The sequence below is a fragment of the Opisthocomus hoazin genome, chromosome 1, assembly GCF_030867145.1.
Source record: "Opisthocomus hoazin isolate bOpiHoa1 chromosome 1, bOpiHoa1.hap1, whole genome shotgun sequence".
In the NCBI taxonomy this organism is placed as follows: domain Eukaryota; kingdom Metazoa; phylum Chordata; class Aves; order Opisthocomiformes; family Opisthocomidae; genus Opisthocomus; species Opisthocomus hoazin.
The window spans coordinates 136,839,884-136,860,566 of NC_134414.1; the positions used below are offsets into that span (position 1 = coordinate 136,839,884).

Genomic DNA, 20,683 nt, shown 5'->3' on the forward strand with positions numbered 1-20,683 from the left:
CTCATAGTAAAGAATTTCTTCCTTATATGTAATCTAAATCTGTCCTCTTTTAGTTTGAAACCACTACCCCTTGTCGTATTGCTACATGCCCTTGTAAAAAGTCCTTTTCTAGCTTTCTTGTAGCCCCCCTTCAGGTACTGGAAGGCTGCTATAAGGTCTCCCCTGAGTCTTCTCTTCTTCAGAAAGTGAAGGCTTGATCTTTGTTCTTAAATAGATTTCTTGTGTGTACATGACCAGATTTGCATGAAATGCAAAGTCTCAGCATCCACGGCATGTTCCCTTGGGTGCCTTTCTTTTTAACTGGAGTTTATTATAATGAGGAGAAAATGACATTTTTAGGTTTTTTTATTAATCTGTATTGTTCTCTGTTGGCGGCCCTAGTAGCTGTGTGGAGGAAGCTGATGCAGTAGGGAATTTTTCTTGCCACACATAAACTTTGAAGAGAATTTGAAAGTAAAATGGCGTTTCTGAGCTGCCATCTATTGAGCCAACCGTATCCTGGGCTGCATCAAGAGAAGGGTGGCCAGCAGGTCGAGGGAGGTGATTCTGCCCCTTTACTCCGCTTCGGTGAGACCCCACCTGGAGTCCTGCGTCCAGCTCTAGAGCCCTCAGCACGGGAAAGAGATGGATGTGTTGGAGCGGGTCCAGAGGAGGGCCACAGAAATGATCAGAGGGCTGGAGCACCTCTCCTATGAGGAAAGGCTGAGAGAGTTGGGGCTGTTCAGCCTGGAGAAGGCTCCGAGGAGACCTTATAGCAGTGTTCCGGTACCTGATGGGGGACTATAAGAAAGCTGGAAAAGGACTTTTTGTAAGGGCATGGAGTAATAGGACAAGGGATAGTGGTTTCAAACTGAAAGAGGGCAGATTTAGATTAGATGTAAGGAAGAAATTCTTGCCTATGAGGGTGGTGAGGCACTGGAGCAGGTTGTCCAGAAAAGCTGTGGATGACCCCTCCCTGGCAGTGTTCAAGGCCAGGTTGGAGCTCTGAGCAACCTGGTCTGGTGCAAGGTGTCCCTGCCCATGGCAGGGGGCGTTGGAACTGGATGATCTGTAAGGTCCATTCCAACCCAAACTATTCTGTGATTCTATGAATTTGAAGTCGTTTTTGACTACAAGTAACATAGTGGATATGCCAGATTTGTAAATCCCTCTCCTCAGGGAATCTGTTGTATGCTACTAAAGGGATTCAGTAGTGAAAGTGAACATGGAAGAAGAGATCTCTTCTAGAAAATCAGCTGGTATGGTTCAACAAATGGATATCATGGGAAGTATTTCATGTTTACCATTGCCTGAAAAACGGGGATGAGCTCTGGAACGAGCCTCTGAAACCTTCTGTTTTCCTGTCCCTATCTGGTTGAGATTTTCAGGGAAGAAAAACACTGTCCTTATGTATTTAAAGGTATTGCCAAGAGTGTCTTAGCTATTCCTACTTTTAGTGTTACCAGCAGGGTTCATTTTATGCTGAGAGGGTCCAGAACAAGTCCTGGATGCTATTCTTGGCCATCTGTAATACCATTCCAGCACCAACATTTTTCCAGATTATGCCTAGGATAATGCAACTGCCTGAGTAAAATTCACTCTGCAGCGTAACAGAGAGACCTTCTGTTTCCAGGACTGCCAGTCCCTCAGTTTTTATACATTTACACACTGCTCTCAGGGAGGATAAATAATACATGAACATATGCACTGGCTAAGTGAAATTTCCTTCTGATTGTGGTGAGACATTGGTTAATGGCAATTATAAAATATATTTATTTCATCTTTTGCTAATCCTGCTGTCTGTTTAAGAGCATGCCTTTGTCTCTTTTTTTTTTGTTTAAGTTGCCATCTTGTTTTTATTTTTTAAGCAAATTGATCATTTTTCATATGTTAGTGAGTTGCAGTTTTGAACCCTCTTGAACACATTTCTGGGAGAATTACCTCATCTGAATCAGAAATAGTGCTACTGCATAAGTGCCCTTAAATGCTGTGTCTGCTACATCTATATCACAATAATAGAAGCTTTGAAAAGAAACTGATTGACATTAATCCCAAATGAAATGTTTACTCTCTGTTTAATACCTGGTGGGCAATTCAATACTCTGAATCTATATTAAACAAGAAAAATGTTTAAGAAGCGTTATTAAGGTACTCAAAAATCAGAGCTGTATCTTGGTGTGCATGTGTTATGAAATGGTGTTGAACTGTATGATCAAATACTGGGTTTTGCACTTACTGAAGTCATAGAATAAACCTTTTTTGAAGGCTGACTTGGAGGGTAGAAGTACATAAGACTCTTTCCCAAACCTGTTATACATGGGGGTAGGCAGCTGAATGCTGTCCCAAGGACCTGGATTTTATCCTCCTGCCTCCGCCATACAGTCCCATTTCATATTGAACAGTCAGTGAAAACAGGCTGTTTGCAGATGAGCAATCCTTGCTTGTTCTCTAATTCGCAGAAACCTGTCTTAAAACCTTACAGTCCAATAGTGAGAAGTATCGATCTCATAGCTGTTGAGTCAGTGAGATTTGTACTAGAATATGTATGTGCCTGGGAGAAACTGGGTCTAGATTTGGGGCATATAAAGTTAAAATAATTTTTTTTTCCTTTGTTTTAGGTTCTCAATCTCATTTGTAAACTGTAGATAACACAACTTTCTTAGGAATTCAGATAGTGCAGAAAAATTCTTAAAGAAATTAAAATCTCTTCAGGTAACAGTATTAGTTACATTATTTGTTCCTAGCCCCATTTCTAGCTGAACTGCTATGCTTGACATTTTATAAACACATCTTCCACATGCTTCCTCACTCATCTGAGGGAGAATTGTGGTATGAAAGATGTTTTAGCAAATTTCAGTCTGGGATCTGATAATAGGATGCGTCAGGCAGCCTTTTCTACTGGTTCTTGCTGTCCTTCCTGCCCATAATCCTAATGCTATGTACCTGGTAGTACCTCTTCAGGAAAGGAAGAGAGGGAGTGAGAGCTGACAGTTCGAGGGGCAGGATGCTGTGTTTAGCAGTCCACATCTGCTCAGGCGTCATCTGGCAAGTGTCACAATTTAGTTGCAGTGCTGATCGCAGGGGTGCTGCGTACTCGGCTTCAAACTACAGCCACTGCACTGACCATGTCCTCTGGGCAGCATCCTCCTGTGTACTTTTCAGTTCTCTGCTTTCAGATACCACCCACGTGTTCTGGATTTGCTCTGTCTCCATCTCTGGCCAATGTTACACGTCTTAGTTGCAATGTACCTTATCTTCTCTATAGTTAGAAATTTTAAAGTGAGTCTTTTTGAAACTGTTGGGAGGAAGCCTGATGCATATTCAGTTTCAATGGCAAAGCTGGATGTTTTATTCCAGAAGTGGTGTTAGCAAATCTTCCCAAAATGCTGGCATTTCCTACACATTGTCCAGTATTTGTTCTTGTACCATAAGAAGCTTTCACAACAGCATCTGCTCTGGACTATCTCAAACAGGACTAAAATAAAAACACACAGTTTCTGTGTCAGATTTCAGGATAGAGTAATGCAGTCAGCCCTGGGCTGTGGAGTGTCCTCAAGAGCTTGAGATCCAGTGTACCATGAAACCTGTCTCAGAAAGATGAGATGTGGTATTACCTTTTATGTAACACACTGTGCTCTGTAATTGGCTTTGTTAATGCATGTGTAGAAACACTGAATTACTTGCAAGAGAGAATGGTATTGCTGTGGTGTTCAGGAGATAGATTTTGTTGGTGGGGTTCTCTGTTTTGGCTTATAACAACTGATTTTTTGGAAGTCAAATGTGAATACAAATGTGCTTGGGATTATAGGTCTCTAATACAGGGAGAAGAGAGGGATTGCACCAGGGAAGGCTACTGGATAAAATCAACACGAGACTCATCTTTCCTTGGAGCAGGAGAGTGTTTCCCGCTCAGACACACTGGGTTGCTTTCTTACTGAGAGGCTAAGGATGGTTTAATGAGGGCTGAGAAGTCTGTTTAAATCTGGGAGTCACTAAAGATCAGCAGCTCCTACAGTCTAATCTGCATCATCGTTAGTCCAGTTAACAATCAACTTTTAACAATTAGCTCTGTTACTAGCTCAGTCCATTAAGTCATTAAAACTCTCTTTGCTTCGATTTAACACCTCAGGTTGCTACTTCTAGTAGGTGAATATCCTTATAGTCTAATGTGGAGTATGTCATGGTAACTAATGATCCAGGTCTGTTGTAGCCACTTGGCCTGCTATTTGCGTCTTTAATGATTCAGGAGAGAAATGCCTTTAGGTGCTGTCGTAGAGAGTCCTCTAAATCTTGAAAATCAATGAGAAATGAAAGGAAGTTAATTATAATTTGTACTGACGGCATTGCCTATTACTTAGATTGCTAAATATTTCCATTACATGAGCTTGGATCGTTTGCGGAGGGCGGGCATAGGAATTGCTCTGTGGTTTTTGTTCTGTTCAAAACTTTGTCAAACACTTACTTTATGCTGAGTTTTTCCCAGTCTATGCATCCAACTAAGTTTAAATCAGTTAAGAAAATATAATAAAAAAACAGTTTGGCTGTTTTGAAGAATGGGCTGATAAGAAAATGGAAGAGGAGACCAGAGGAATGCATGTTCCTCTGCCTGTGTTATGTTCTGAATGACAGGTTGTGCTGTGAAAAGATCTTCCATCTCTCTGTCTTGAAACAGAAAATTAATCTGGTGACCGGGGTTCAAATTAAGAAGCAGAATTAGCTGATCAAAGAGCGTGGGGCAGAAAGGCACGGGAGTGGGGAGAGGCTGAGATTGGAAAAAGTAGCCCAGTAAGAGAAGGATGGAGAGAGAAGTCTGAGAAGAGAGAGAAGCTCAGGCTGAGAAAGCAGGACTCTGTAGACCAGGACTTGCTAGCCAGGAGAACAGGACCATCAGAGCAGGGAAAAGCCAGGAGCTGGGGTGGGAGCAAATAGGAAGAGCTGGGTAGGAAACCTCAGGCTTGGGGCTAGCAAGTAGAGTAGCAGCTTCCCACAAAGCAAATCTCTTCCGAGAAGCTAGAGCAGGACCCTGAGTTGTTTCCTTCTCATCCACCCTTCGTTGCCAGGAAACAAGCTGGCAAGGCATCCTGCTGCCCCTGCAGCCCGTCCGCACAGGACTAGCAGGTTGCCATCTTCCCTGTCATTTCATTCAGTCAAATGGCGGAGGCCCGGCGGAACCGAGGGCTCCAGGTGTGCAGATTGACCGTGTGGCTGTCGGCACAGCATCCCATGGCGGGACACATTTGTCCGGCTTCCTGTTGGTAGGAACCTAGGAAACTCCTGTCCTTTCCTCAAGGTCTTAATACTCTCTTTTTAACATCAAATGAAGCACTCGGGGTTAGAGTGCTGAAATTGAAGTTACTTATACATGCTGTAACTTTTTCTCTACTGCATAAATTTCCCCCCCACCCCCCAAAACGTATGCTTTACGCAGTAACAGAGATGGGCTGTGCGCATATAATGCACTTTTTTCTGACTTACTGCAAAAGAAGGAAAAATGTCTGGCATGAGAGTCAGCGAATGGAAGAAAATGACTGTAATAGCCACAGGAACATGATCTGATCCTCCAGACCAGCTGAGTTTCTGTGTGGTGTTGGACTAGTCATTTTGAGCTAAATTTTTCAAAGGTTATCATTAGCTGTTGTACCTAGCTCATTTGAGACACCCGATTCTAGAGCCTGGAAGAAGATTAGTAAAAATATTGCATGCTCTTTGCTGAAGCAGAAGTTTCAGAAAAGCATTTCTTAGGCATCTCGAATCAAGTACTGCTCAAATCAGCAGATACTTCTGAAACTGTGCCATCTGTGCCTTAGCTCACTCTCCATGTAGTGGTAATAATGCTGCTTCTAAAAGAAGATTGTGGGAGATTTTGAAAATAAATGAGCTTAATGTTTTGTGACGCAGTCGAGAATAAAGAATTGGGTGAGGATGAAGGCTGGAGGGATAAAAAGGAGCTAAACGATTATAGTATAAATTACAGTGTCATGCACCTAGCATCTAACGCAAATGTCTCCTGTAAATGTGGAGCTCGTCAACTGGAAACTACAAAGGAGAAAGAAAGGTCTGGGAGCGTTGCTAGATCTTGTGATAATTGAGGCAGCACTTTCATGATCTGTGTGTGGCACCGTGATCTTAAAAGGTCTCCATGGCTGTCAGAGAGGCACTAATGCCATTGGGCTTTTGGCAAAACTCAGCTGGACACTTGTATATACTTCCAGCTTTACAGCAGAAGGATGTGAGCAAACTGGAGAAGGTGCCCAGTGAGGCTGATAGCATGGCCAGAGGAATGGGCGGCCAGTTTTAAAAGACAAAGAATGTGTGGCTTATTGAGCCTTGCAAAATGAGGATGGAGGGATGAGTAAGACAGCAGTTTGTAAATATACCTGAAGGGTTAACAGGAAGCTGGAAGCTAGCTGAGCTAAGGGACAGTTTTTGGCACAACAGTAAATAGGTGTGAAATGAATGGGAGTAAGTTTAGGTTGAAAATTACATAGTTTATGAGTATCAGAGTAGTGACAATCTGGGGCAGTATCCCGAAGGACAGAGTGGAAAGAAGGCACCTTCTTTGGCTGGAGGTGAGGCCTGAACCCTTCGAGAAGGGTGTGAGCAGGACCTGGGCTCAGACTCAGGAAGCTGTAGCCGGTTAAATGTGTTAATTATAGCATATGCAGCATGCACGCTTGGACATCCTGCATGCAATGCCTGTGGGCAGTTGACCTTTTCCTTCTCTCAAGTGAAATCAAGTCACTAGGAATCATCTCTAAATATTCTGGCCCTATACTTCAGAGCTTGAGCTGCTTTAATCTTAGTATGCCTCGGGGAGCCAGATTACCAGCGTATCTGCCCTGGAGAGTCTGGGAGCAGATGAGGAGATCTCTTTCAGATGGCTGGTTTTTAATGTGCAGCCAGAGTGGTCTGTTGAATGCCTGAGCATGTGTGGGAAGGAGGGGATGTACGCGCTCTCCATTAGCATTTCCAAGATGCAGGAAAGCCTCATGTCTGTTCACTCCAGGATACCTACTTCTCCTGGTTTATACAGCATATTTGAATGGAAAACTGTCGGTTGTGTAAGGGCTGAAGGAAGAAATACATTGTCAGAGTGGGAACATTGCCATTCTCAGCCTTTGGATGGTCTCCACGTTTGTCACATGCAATTCATATCTGTAAGGAACATGTGTCACTGCTGATATGATGTGCCATGTCATAAAAGCTCTGGTGACATTTTGTGACCTCTTAAAGTCTAACCAAAGAGGTTTGCAGCATATAAATGCCATCTGCCATGGCAAAGCAACTTCCCAGTTCTCTAATCACATACACCTCTTGTGAAATGCTGCATCACCTCAAAAAAAATCAGCATATTAATGGAGAAAGCTTGTCATTTCACTCATTCCCAGATTCTTTGCATAATTCATCTATTAACTTTTTTTTTTTTTCCGCTTATTAAGAACCCTGAGGGGTGGAAGTTGCGGCAAATCCTTGGTAGCTTTAGGAGTTCAATTTCATTAGACCTGCATTTACTTTCTGATTTTTTGGTACTCTGAATTGGAACCATTCTCCCTACAATCTTAATCTTTTGCAAATACTCATGGGGTTCACAGATTGGAAGCATGAAAAGTCTGAGCTGTCTCAGGAACATGTAACAGGACTTTGGGCGGGGGGGTAAAAAGAGGAGAGTTTTCCTTGTTAACTTGTGTTTGTTCGCTTAGTCCATTATGGGAACTGAGATGTGCTAATTACTTTAAATTGCTTCAACTTGTTTGCCAGTTTGTCACGCCAGTAGCCTCAGATGTAGGATAAGGAGACCAAACTTTGGCTTCAATTTTTGCTAGGCTGACAGCTTATACAATGTACAGGTTTTGAATCAGTAGGGGCAATTTTTACAGCCTGAAAAAATAAGTAGAGTGTTTCATGCTTGGGTGGGAGAGAAGAACACTTTATCCACTTATCCTTTACTTTGCATCCTGCCACTGTTGGGTGCTCTAGCTTTTACATGTGGATAAGAGAAACTTTCTGAAGAGAGTTTAGTGCAGGAAATGTGTACATATTACAGGCTACATGTACAACACCCTTGCATTAATTTATGAGTAATGATGAGCAAAAGCTAATTCAGGTGGTGCTGAGGTAGAAAACTGCATCTCTACAGACTATGGTGAGAGGCAGCAGATCTACCTGCTGGAATAAACAGTGCTTTTGTGTGTTTGCCAAGAAGCGTGCGAGCATTGTCTTGCTCTCACAGCCATCAATGAAGAAGTTAGGTCTGTTTTTATCGCTGTCTTACAGGCAGAGGAAGAGGTACACTGAAAAATGAAGTGACAAGACTAGCAAATCTGTGTGAGCAGCAAAACAAGATACCAGAAGCCCTGGCTTGTCAGCCTGTTTCATTACATCATGCCCATGTGCCCTGGCAAACCCAATTCTTTTGACAGTGTTTGTACACAGCATCGGTGACATAGCAGGCTTCGGTACTGATTCTAATACTGATTTTTAGGCTTAAGGTTATCATTTGCCTGGTATGATGTGTCCTCAGGCTCCCTATTAGTAAAAAAATATTTTCCTTTCTTCATTGGGATATTGAGAGATGATGCTAGATGTGTACAGGTGTCACAGAACGGATCAATAAAAAAATCACACAGGGACAAGAGAAACCAAGAAGCCTGTGAGCATTGCTCTGGCTGTAAGTGTTCTGAGGAGGCAGCAGTACGTTCTCAGTCCAGCGCTTGCAAGGATAAGTCATTACACTGTGCTTCTCCCCTCATAGTGGACCATATGGTAAGGTCCTGCTGTGCATGTACTGCCCTAAGGGTCCTGCTTGCAGATGGAGCAATGAAACTGAAAAACCTGCTGTGCAGGAGTTCAGTACGTTTTTCTTAACTGCATTGCCATGCAACCATTTCAGTTGCCTTTATATTTGATGTATTTTTATAGATCCTGATGAGGTCTGTAAAATGAGCTGATTCGTAATTGTCATTCATACAGTTCTTATCTTGCCATTCTTAATTTCAAGAAGTTAATGTGGGAGTTAGCATTTGCTGCTCTGCAGTAATGACCGTTTTGCGTGTTTTGGCCCTGAAACAGAAGGAGCAGCCATCTTTTTTGCGTTGCAGAGTGAAAAAGGTTATACTAGGAGTTACTGCGGAGTGGTTGGTGCAGTGTAAAACTACACCCTACTTCATTGTGAGATTAACCTGTTCATGTGGCATGGGAGATGCCAGTGCAAGCACCTGAAACAGATGATACTTGAACTCCTAAGAGTATATTGTGAAGCTTTTTATCACAGCTGAGTCGTAGCTGACATTTGAGATGTGCAGCAAGAAAGAGAGAGTGAGATTAGGAGATGTCTCAGTAGAGGTAACGCAGCCCATCTGGGCTTTTCAGAGTGAGAAACTGTGCCCAACTGGATGTCACTGGATGCCGTCAAAATACTTGCTTTGTTGTCTCCTTAAATAATAACCAGGTACACTGTGTCTGGGAAGGGATTGTCAGGGGGAGAAAAGCTATTTAGCATCAAGCTAAGAAAACAGCAAAGTTTAAAAGGCTGTATAAAGAGCAGGGCCTGCTGCTTTCCTTCCAATGCTTAGCAACTTTTTTCATTTCAGGAACTTTCCGCTGTACTTTCTGTGAGACTGAAGTGGAAGAAGATGAGTCGGCAATGCCCAAAAAGGACGCGAGGACACTCGTGGCAAGATTTAATGAGCAGATTGAGCCCATCTATGCGCTGCTTCGTGATACAGAAGACGTTAACTTAGCCTATGAAATCCTCGAGCCAGAACCCACGGAGATTCCTGCCCTGAAGCAGAGGTGGGAACACGCCTGGTCTTCTTTCACTGCGCTGCCTTGTAGTGCGTTTGTCTGCTCCGTGAGGCTTTCCCAAACCTTATGCAGCTTCTGGCTGTGTTGAGAGCTGACGTGTTCAGCACCAAGCAACTGACAGATTCCCTAGGAACGTGTGGTTTATAAGGAGAGAAAGGGTCATAGCCATTTTTTATTAACCAAGGCAGACGACTGTTATTCTGGTCAGCCTCCTGCATGTGGTTTTTTGCGGGGTGGGGTACTCGAGTTACCTGCTGCTTGCTGTGCTGCAGCTGGTATGTATACCAAGCCCAGTATTTAAGAAATGCAAACTGCAGCCGTTAGGCAAAGCTCTAAAGGTACCATCTACACTGTCTTCCTACTCTCAAACCCTTATCTTTTATCTGTTGCTCTCGCTTCTACCCAGCTTTTGAAACAAAGGTATCTGCATTTTACACTTTGTGTTTCAAATCACATAACAACATTCTCGTTCAAAGACATTTCTTGTAATAAGGGTATTTTTTTCTCCAGATTTTCTCTGACTTGTTACACACCTTTTCAGGAGGAGACCATGTTATAGTCAAAAACCCTTTAAAATGTTCCTACCCGTGGGAAATGAGACTTTCTTTCAGAACATTCCTAGCTGTACAAAACCCGATGATGTTTAAATTATGCAGAAAGATGTGGGGAGCTGTCAGTTTTGTCAGCTGTGGTGAAATGTGATACACTTCTCTGTGTTTAATTAATTTTTTTAAACACACGGGGAGGGGGGGGGGAAAGATGTACCACGAGGGGAAGCATTCCCACAGTGCTTTGGGGTGCTTGGCTTTAGTTAATGGGAGAGCAAGCAGGATACTCTTTTTTTTCTCTCAGGCTAACCTTGAGAGAGAATGTTCCTCATATATTCATGTTAGACAGTTTCTAATTAATATAATAAAAAATTCTTTGTCTATTCATAGTCTTTTTCTAGCCAAGAAGGTAGCTAATTTTACTCATCATTCTGTTAGAAAAACAGCAGCAATATGGAGCGGGGAAGAGATTTTTCCAAGGTCACTCAACATGTGTTTGGTGATATGGGGAATCTTTGAAGCCTTTATGCCCAAGCTGAATCACTGGACTTTGCTTTAAAAACCCTTTTATGTAGTTTGAGTAGTAAAACTGGGATGAGCCCACCAAAAAGAGAGTCATTGCTATCTTCCCCTTCTGCACACAGGAAATTATCACAGCAGAAGCCTGGTGCATTCCCATGATTAAATAGCAGCACCCGCTTACTTGACTCTTAAATACTTAAAAAACATTTTAAATGATTAATTACTCTGTGCAAGGAATGACAAAAAACAAATAGGTGGCTTTTTAAATGCTTACTTGAACACAACTTGCTTCAGCACATACAATAATTTAATTATTTATTAACTCTTATTAATTCAAAGCAGCTAATTGCATGAAAGCACTGCTGTGAGATATTTTTTTAAAAGTGCCAGACCCTGGGTTATTTATTCTCTCTGTTTTTATGGACTATTGAGTGTCAGAAGTCATTGACAAAATTGACATTTGATGATTCTGAAACAAACAGAAAAGGTCACGAAGTGCCTGCATCTTTGCAGCTTCATGTGTTTTCAGGAGAGTTACAGCTCTAAGCGACCACACTGACATTACACAACTGTCATTCACCTGCTGTGGGAAACTGGGCAGATCTTTATTTATATCTTTCTAGGAGGCCGTTAATTTTCTTAATCTTGGCAGAGCATGAATTAGCCCCACAAATTTTGAAATAAACCTGCTTTACCTAAGCCCTTCTCTGCGGTTTTCTAAAACAGATGGATTGTAATATCCACTCCATTTTCTTCTGTCAAAATAGCAAGACCTTATATTTAAAAAATCTTCACAGAATTAATTTTTTGTGGTCATGCTGTCAAGGACTATGGGTTGTCTGTTGTGAAGTTGAAGCTCTTAAGAGCAGCTACGTGAAAAAGTGCTTTATTTCAAGCACAGCACAAAAAGAGTTGTCCCCATTATGCAAGACCTTTTCTTAACAGTCTGGGCAGGATTGAGATGAAAATTTCACATTGTTTCCCCATTGCACAGTGTGGTTTCTGTGGGCCATACCTCAGCTACCTCAAGAATTATTTATGTCACCTTTAAATGCAGCTAACCACTCATTAAGGGATTTCCATCAGGGTAAAACAACCGATGGGTAACAGAGCAAATGTAGCCACATCTGGGCCACTGAGCTGCCACTGTCTGAGCAGTTCTGGTTGCAGGATGGCCATGCAAAGTCTAGACCGAGGTGGGGAGAAAGCAGATCTTGGATCTAAGAGAAAAAGATTTAAGAGGGCACTCCTTTCATCTGCTCTGTGCTGTCTGTAAGGCAGCTCACACATGCAGCCTTTCGGAGGTGCCTGATCCATGGTGCGTGATCCTGTACTTTGGAACAGGGCTGCTGAACAGCAAGATCTCTTCTTGCAGTAAGGGGTGTTCCCCAGTCACGTAGTCTTGAGGGGCTGCTGACTCCTACCAACAGTGTCGCTGAAGCTGTAGTTCCACAAACAAACAAGTAAATTGAGACACGTTTGCAAAGCTCGCCAGGGCCTGAAAGTAGACAGAAAGTGTCTACATGGTTCCACCTCCGTGTGGGACATTGCAGTAGATGGCTTAAAGTAATGAGTACTGTCGGTGTCTCTTAGAGTTGTTACTTTCATTTTTGAAATGTTCATGACATCATGGAATAAGTGTTTTGCTGCTAAATGATAGCATGTAGGAAAAAAAGTCCATTTCAGGAACACATATGGGGACCTCTGTGAAAAAGTATCATTAGGCAGCTCCTGGCACTACTGAGTATTCAGCTGTCACGCTGCAGTCGTGGGGAGGGAGGGCTTGGGGGAGAGCTGCATTGTGTATCTTGCGAGGAGAGTGGATTACATAAAATCATCAGGGAAATGCTAGTTAGAGATTTCTATTGTGTGGGAAGCAGAGCGGTGCTTTTCACAGAACACACGCCTGTCTTGGAGAGCTGAGAGGTACCAACACTTGAAATAACGCACTGGGAGGAAGGCCTCTGTGTGGTTGCTGGTTCCTTAGGTTATATAAGCAATACATGCGCAGGAGTCTTCTGCCCCAAAACTCAGGGCTTCTGTGAAGCTCTCCTAGCAGGGCTGGCTGCAGGAGAACCGGTTAGTGTGCGGACACGTGTTAACAGTAGGCGGTGAAGTATTTTGCTAACAGACCCCAGCAAACTCACTGTTGGGAGGCTGTGAGTAGCCCTCAATCCAAACTGCAGCTGAACACACCGATATTTTTTATCTGGAGAAGAGAGATGATCACCTACCTGCATATTTTCCCCTCACTGTTTAACCCTGAAAATCCAGCAGAATTAGCTCATCAAGCAGTGGTTAACTCCTTGCTGAATTAAAAAAATCCCATATTACTTAGGTCTTCTTCAACTGCAACCTCATTTTAAGCTTCTCGGTTGGAGGAAAGGTCGTTGGGTAGATGGGAGCAAGTGAACTGTGCTCACTGACAGCTTCTGTCAGCTGAGCTGGCAGTGGAGCAGGGACACTGTGAGTATTCGTGGTGGATTTGTTCTGGACAAGAGGAGGAGTCCAGGCAGGGCTGTTACCCATAAAGAGCCATAGGTGCCACTGGCAGTCAGATGACTGAAATTATGTGGCTGAGAGTGGGTGCAGTCTGCAGCATATCTGTTTCTCTGAGAAGATTAAATACGATTTTAAAGTAGAGAAGCGGTCATGTTTGGCTTTCCCCACCCAGAGAGCAGTGAGTTTCCATTCAGCTGCTTTCCCTGATCAATGTATATGTAACAGCTCTAGCCAGAGAGTATTTTAGGCTCATTGCCATCGCTGTGTAGAAAATACTCCACCTGATGTCTTTCCATCAGATCCAAGCAGGAATGTTTCTTTTCTCCATCAGTCTTCTGAGCTAGAAAGGATGCTGGAGGAAAATGTGCTGGCTGCAGCTCCTCTTGGGAAAATAAAGGAGGGCTAGGCTTTGACTGTCGTACCCTTCGTATCGGTCATTGCCTTGCTTCAGCTTTTCCGTGATGAAGGCAGTTCTGTCTTGTCTTCTCCCGCACACCGTCACCACACAAAGCCCTTTGCCCAGCCCTAGTCCTCTGATTTGAAGGTGCCCTCTCATACTTCTCCTCTGCCCAGGCTTTCCAGTTCTCCCAAGGCTGTGTCTGTGGATGGTACGGATCTCCTGTGTAACACAGGAGATGTGACTTGCCGTGTGCGTTGTCACTCACAATTCAAGCAAAGGTTCAAACTGTGTTTTTCATGGTGGGTTAACTCCTTCACAAGTCCTGTGATTAATAATGGTTCACAGATCTGAGCCTCCTGGGACACTGGGCCTACCATCTCACTTTTTTGATGCAGTATATAGTTGCTGTGTGAAGGCCAGAAAGAGGCTTTTCCAGATGCCAGATTACTGTTCAATTGTGTTTTGTTACTGTGGCTTTTATTTCAGGGTATTGTGGGATTTTATGATTATTTTTACTTGAGTGCATCAGCAGCTTTAGTGCTGCCTCTTCTTTTCAGTGTCTGTTGTGGAAGTTGCCATGGCCTCATATAGAGCTTCTCATTAGAGATCCCCAAGTTCCCTAAACCAGCAAACTGGTATAGAAATTCCTGGCACCACGTTGGAAATGAGAATGCAAGTTCTTGGTGCAGATCATGGGAGATAACTAATCATAGTTTAAGTGTTTTAATGCTGGCCAAGGAAGGGCTTGTTCTCAGTGCTCTGTTTTTATCTCTTTGACTTTTATGTAGCAAGGAGCGTGCAGCTGGTACTGGTTCAGGGACAGCAGCTGGCCTTGCAGGTGGACACCACCGAGAAACATGGACTACAAAAGGACCATCGTATGAGGACTTGTATACCCAGAACGTTGTCATCAGCATGGAGGACCAGGAGGATCTTAACCGATCTGCATCTGAAGGAAAGCCAGCCAGAGAGAGGCCAATTTGGCTGCGGGAGAGCACGGTGCAGGGAGCTTATGACCCTGATGAAATCAAAGAAGGTAAGAAAAACCACAGAGCACAAGTACTGCTCTGCTTACGTGATGTTTACATGTGCTGTCAAAAACACGTTCCTGTGTATGTGTACAGCTGCTACTCCCAACAGTCCAGATTTTGTCTGCTCTCCTCTGCTGTGCAAAGCACCGTGTGTGTAGGTGGATGTAAAAAATCCTGATTTATTAGATCCAGGATTGAAATCTAGGTCAGTAAAGCTGAGCTGTCCACAAAATTGTTTGTGGGCTTCAAAAATGTTAATTATCTGTTACTTCTTCTGCCTTGAGAGTTTATTGCTTCTAGATGAAGGTCTTTCATTTTCATCTAGAAAGCTGCTTTCCTAATAGATCACTGCTGAAAAATAACATTTGTTAACATTCAGTGACTCTGAAGCCTACCAAATCTACCAGCAGTGGTTTTCTGCTCACAGCCTTCTTGCCGATTGTTTTTCAAAATGTGTTTTAAATTAAGAGTATGTCAGAAATGAAGCTTCTGGAAGGACAGTAGGAAGGTCTGTCACCATGGAAGGTGAGTCTTTATTACTTTCTGTTTACTTCGCATTATCTTTGGTTTTATTTTCATTCATGTTGGGGTCAGGTTGTCCATAGACCATAGTCAAGATCTTGTAACCATGAGTAGAAACATTCTACTTTGGTAAGTGTGCTATTGAAGCTTATGCGCTAGGAAACAGAGACCTTTTATGATTTTTACAAGAGTGAATCAATAGATGCAATCTTCCAAGTCATTTGAGGATTATAGACTGAAAGTGTTGATGCCCCTGGAAGAGAAGATGGCAAAAGGGAACCGCATGTGTGAGCATGAGACCCTGGAACCAGTGCAGTGCTCAGGAGAGGAGTGGAGAAGTGAAGAAAATGCGTGTGAAATAATGGTCAGAAGATATCTAACGATCTTGTTTGCACTTAACACCTTGCAGACATACTGATCCCCAAACATTTTCCAAATAGATTAAACAAAGTGAGGTGATCGAAACAACCTCTTCCTCCTGCAGTCTGTAGCAGATGTTGCTGTTACTCGCCAGCCGTGGTGAGTTCTCACCCTGTTTTTCTGCTAGACATTCAGTTCACCTGTAGTTTTAAATTGGCTCCTTGAGATGGCTTTTGGTGTACACAGCATAAATGTTTCTCAGATGCCACTGAAGGACATGGAGGGGGAGTGTATCTCCTTACAGCACAATGGCATCACTGCTTACCTTCCACTGCTACTGGAGATTGAAGAGGGGACTTGTGGAGATAGTCTGAAATTGCTGCCGCAGCACATTTCTGTAGCTCTTGGGTGACATAAACAGGGAGGATGGAAACTTGGGACCGCTGACAGAAAAGATTCACTGCTTGGATCTGCCAGGAACAGTTCTCACAAGCAAGAGACAGCCCCACTCCTGAGCAACAAAGTCAGACTGTGGAGCTACCCCAGGCTGTCGCCTCACTGCTCTCAGTGTGATGAGCTATGATATTACTTCACAGAGATGCTCTCCAATAGCCTCTTATGCTCTACCATCCCAAGCAATGAGCTGAGCACAAGGCTGCCAACGCAATGCCTTTATTCTTATTTCAAGAATTTTGCCAGTGCCATCACCCGTTACTACAACTTTAGTTACAATGAAAACACAAAAACACAAGTCCAGTGAAGTTAGGGGTGGGTCTTTTGGCCTTTATTTTACCCCAGGAAAGGAGTGACCACGAACTCCCGTGGATTTTAGTGCTAAATGCAGAACTTACTTCCTTACCTGTTTCACAGCATTTTTTCATCTTAAGTTGAAAAAAGTAACCAGTGCATTTTGACCCCAGGAGGAAAGGCTTGGGTGCCAACTGCCTGGATGTGGTGCTGTAACCATGAAGGTCTGTGTCTTGGAGAAGCAGGCAAGTGGCGTTAATGTATAAAGGCAGAATGCCATCACCTCAGCTCCAGCAGCTGTTCATAGGCAGCGTGCAAGACAGAAAGTTTGCCATGGGGAGTCTGTCCTACTTTTTAGGCCTTGTTTTTACCTAAGGTTCTCTATATTTCATTTTTTGTTCTTTTTTTTTTTTTTTCTTTTTTTCCATGCTGCCTGTAGTTTTATCAGTGCTGGGTGGACTTAGTCCTCTCAGCAAATGGAGGACTAGGAGAGGTTTTCTGCAAAATGTCACTTTTTGAACAGAATTTTACTTTTTGAATCCATGAACTGCAAACGCCCTGCCTACCCAAGCCATGTCAAACCCTCCCAGCTATTGTACAGCAGAGTTTACTGAAAGAGGAGTACAGGCCATGTGTCTGTCTGCCAGCAAACTGCAGTCTCCTTCAAATAAGAGGTCCAGGTAGGGAGCCAGAGAGACTGGCTGGGCTGCGTTTCAGCTTGGAGAGCAGGAGCTGTTTCAACGCAGCCTTCCAATGATGCACTGCGCAGCTTGGCTGCAGGCTGTAAGCCACATCTGCTTCACCACATAGGTCCTGCTCGCTACCACCATGTTCCAGTAATGAGCTTTTCCCGTTCCTGCCTGGTAGGTGCGCCTCTGAGCTTACCAGACACAGCTCCTTTGGATGTTGGTTTATAACACATGGTTTCCACATTCTGCCTGGATTCATTTGCTTCTCCATCTTAATCCTTATAGATGGGGAGCTTGGCAAGGCAGGGCCTGGTTTTGGGTCTGTGTTTATGGTCTGTGGCAGCAACACCCCACGGTCTTGGTCCTCACTGCAAGTCCTCCAGGCTGTGGTCATACAGTCTAGAAACAAAGGGATGAAAAGAAAACAGCCTGTGCTTGTTCACCTGTGAAACAGCGCCGAGGTACTTGCTGTATCTCTGACAAGTGTCATCATTAGGTGCATAGTCTGGGTATCTGGAAGCCCAGATTTAGGTCCCAAGGACTGCTTTCTGCTCCACAGCATCAGCCCAGCTGAGGAGTGCCTGAGTTGGACACCTCCCTGGGGATGTCTTTCGCAGATGCTTGCCCATCACTTGTTTGTTGTCTTCTTTTACAATGTGCTCCTGGCCAAGGCTCCCAGCTGGGAGCCACAGTGACTCCAGGCCTCCTAGCTTCTAGAAAATGTCAATACTTGCTCTGCTGTTATAAGAAAATAACATAACTCTGTCTTTTAAGGGAGAGAAGAAGCTGGCATAGAGAAAGGGTGTGACTTGGCCAGGCGTGCTCAGTGGCAGCAACTAATACGGGTCCACAAAGCCATCAGGGCCGTCACCCAGAGCGCTGTGAGGACAGGATCATTCCCTTGTGTCTCTTTGCAGGGGGCCGGGATCTGGATACATTCCAGGAGCGTGAGGAGGGCCGGGCAGCTCTGGATGATAACGAGGAGGTGATGCGCGCCCTGCTTATCCACGAGAAGAAGACACCTTCTGCTTCAACAGTCACCGTCGGAGGTGCCGCTCCTCTCTCCGGTGCCAACGCTAGTGACTCCGAGAGCGAGACAAGCGAGTCGGAGGAAGATTCCCCTCCCCGCCCTCCCACGACGGCCACCACAACATACGGGCTGGAGGAGGAGGATGAGGATGAAGAGTTTGAGGTGGTGGCAGAAGACCCCACTGTCACAGTGGCTGGGCGTCCACACTCCTACAGCCAAGTGAGCCAGCGCCCTGAGCTGGTGGCCCAGATGACGCCGGAGGAAAAAGAGGTTTATATAGCCATGGGGCGACGCATGTTTGAGGACATGTTTGATTAACTGCTTCCTGCCGTGGCATTTTTTGAAAAAGTAACTTTTTAAGCCAGAGACTCCCTAGTAGAACAGAAGACTGAAGCGCATCTTTCCTCCCCTCTGCGCAGGGACACTGGGGCTCGGGACTGCTAATCTCAGGCATCTTGCTCAGCAGAGCAGGGGAGCGGGAAGGCTGCATGTGCCAAAACAGGTAGGGGAGGACAAGTCTCAGAAGTGAGGATGATTGCAAGGTAAAAATCTGCTTCAGGGTGCCCTGCACAGGCACTGCTTTAACCTTCCCCAGGGCCTCAGCAGCTGCCTCCCCACAATTGCTTTGAGTTTATTTTTGTTGCAGATCCTAGTGAAGTCCACATCCCTGCCCTCAGAGGACGTAAGGGCTTTGTAGTCTCATCAGAGTGCTCTACAGAGGAGGGCTGCTTGTGCTCAGTGAGGGAAGAGGGGCAGGGCTTGTAGCTGACCTCCTGCCAGCAGCCCCTGGCCACCAGAGTGGCTATTTCTAAGCAGGCCTGTAGGCAGCAACCTTTCCTTGCTTCTGTTCCCTCTTTACTAGGTCTCAGCACCTCAAGGTCAGGTGTAACTTGAAACAGGCAGAGTGAACGCCTTGGCAAGCACACACAGTCACTCTTTGTCACTGTAACGAAAGCCCTCCATGGATCTGAGCTGTCAGAGTGCTCTGACATATCAGGAGATACCTTCATTTTCCAGTATTGCTGCCTGTTGCTTCTGCCTAGCTCTGTCCAAACTCCAGTGTTGCAAATGGTTCATAGTGGGCAGGGCTGCAGTCAGGTACTGCCAGAGAAATAGCATAGCTAGTTTTTATTTGCAGTCACACCAGGGCTGTATCATTTTAAGAGACATTTTAAATTTTGCTTTGGCACACTCTTTTACCATAGAAAAACATTTATCAGTGCCTACAGAGCAATATCATATTTTTAATGTTTTTCTCTTTCAATTGAAAATGTTGTTTTTTAAAAGTGTTGTGTTTTCCTATCCAGTACTACAGTAAAACAAAATGATAGAAGAATTTTGTGTTCCAGAGAGTAGGGGCAGTATTATGTGCTGTTCCATTTACATAGGCAGCATGAATTTGCTGTTCACTGAGACTGTAAATCTGTTTTATACTAACTGCGCTTTCTATGTTCTGCTAACCTTGTAATGCCTCCTTTGTGGTTTTATTTTCAGCTTCTTGATATTTTCAATCACCTCTTTTTTTCAATAGTGTTTAAAATTTGCTTTTAAGTCATTTTAAAGAGGAACAAATAAACAGAAACTTCTCTCATTTGTCATCTTCCAATTTGTCTTGTTCCTAGTTGGGAACATTGTTTGCTTATCATTTTGATTTACTCCATTCAAGAGAAGAAACAACTTGAGACTGTCCTTTGAGGGAAGGACTGTTTGAAATCCCACTACACATTGTTTCTTCTCACCAGAGCTTCCTTGAATGCCTCCTGCAATCTCCTGCGCTTCCGGGAAGGATGTTTCATTACAGTGGTGCTGTGGGAGGCCCGTTTTGATCAGCACTTCCATTCCTTTCCGCCTTCCTTGAGGGAAATGTAGGCTGATGGTGGAGGTCTCACAGACATCATATTGCTAGTTAAAATGCTGCTCTTGGGTAGACAGACTTCCAAGGTCTGGTATCAAGCTCCTAGATACCAAGCCACAGAACTGGTGTCAGGTTCAGTGATCAGCTAACAGAAGTGCTGTACCAGTTCTGTCTAGATTTAATCTCGTTGAATTCAGGGTTGACGTTGGAGAAAAGCAGGTACATTTACAAGGAGCGAAAGACACAAACAGAACTAACCCTGAATACAGTCCAACTACTCATGCTCGTAACTCACCAATAGTTTATACTGAGTTTGTAGTCCTGCAAAGTCAAACTGTAAGTTTATTAAAGCTGAAGTGAAGAAATCCTGGGTTTTACAATTAGAGCACTGATACTGCATCAATATCCAGCAGAATCATCTATAAATTAGTGGGTTTACTCGATAAACACATTTAATTGTGGTTTGTATGGTAGCTGTAATTTCTGTTGTTTAGCAAGGCACGTCCTTGCGTATGAGGGACTCGGGGCGGTGGTTTGCCGGGCACGTCTGCCTCTTGTCCACCACATGCAGCCCTCAGGAGGGCTGGGGAGGTGAGGGTACACGAGCGGATGCCATCCTCGTTTCCTGCCTCTCTAACAGCTTCTGGCTCTTGGAAAGGGGGGCTGCTCTGCTCTCTTCCAGCCAGTTAGGGCT

The 20,683-nt window shown here is 44.1% G+C and overlaps 1 protein-coding gene across 1 annotated transcript in view; it reads left to right on the forward strand.

The window, feature by feature from the left end:
- The window catches only part of GTF2E1 (general transcription factor IIE subunit 1), a 57,842-nt gene extending 38,117 nt beyond the window's left edge, over nucleotides 1-19,725 (forward strand). The window contains exons 3-5 of the mRNA XM_075437390.1: nucleotides 9,570-9,771; nucleotides 14,544-14,791; nucleotides 18,022-19,725. Coding sequence (XP_075293505.1) covers nucleotides 9,570-9,771; nucleotides 14,544-14,791; nucleotides 18,022-18,452 — 881 coding nt within the window. The 3' untranslated portion in view covers nucleotides 18,453-19,725. The remainder of the gene's footprint in view (nucleotides 1-9,569; nucleotides 9,772-14,543; nucleotides 14,792-18,021) is intronic.
- Nucleotides 19,726-20,683: the final 958 nt, after the last annotated feature.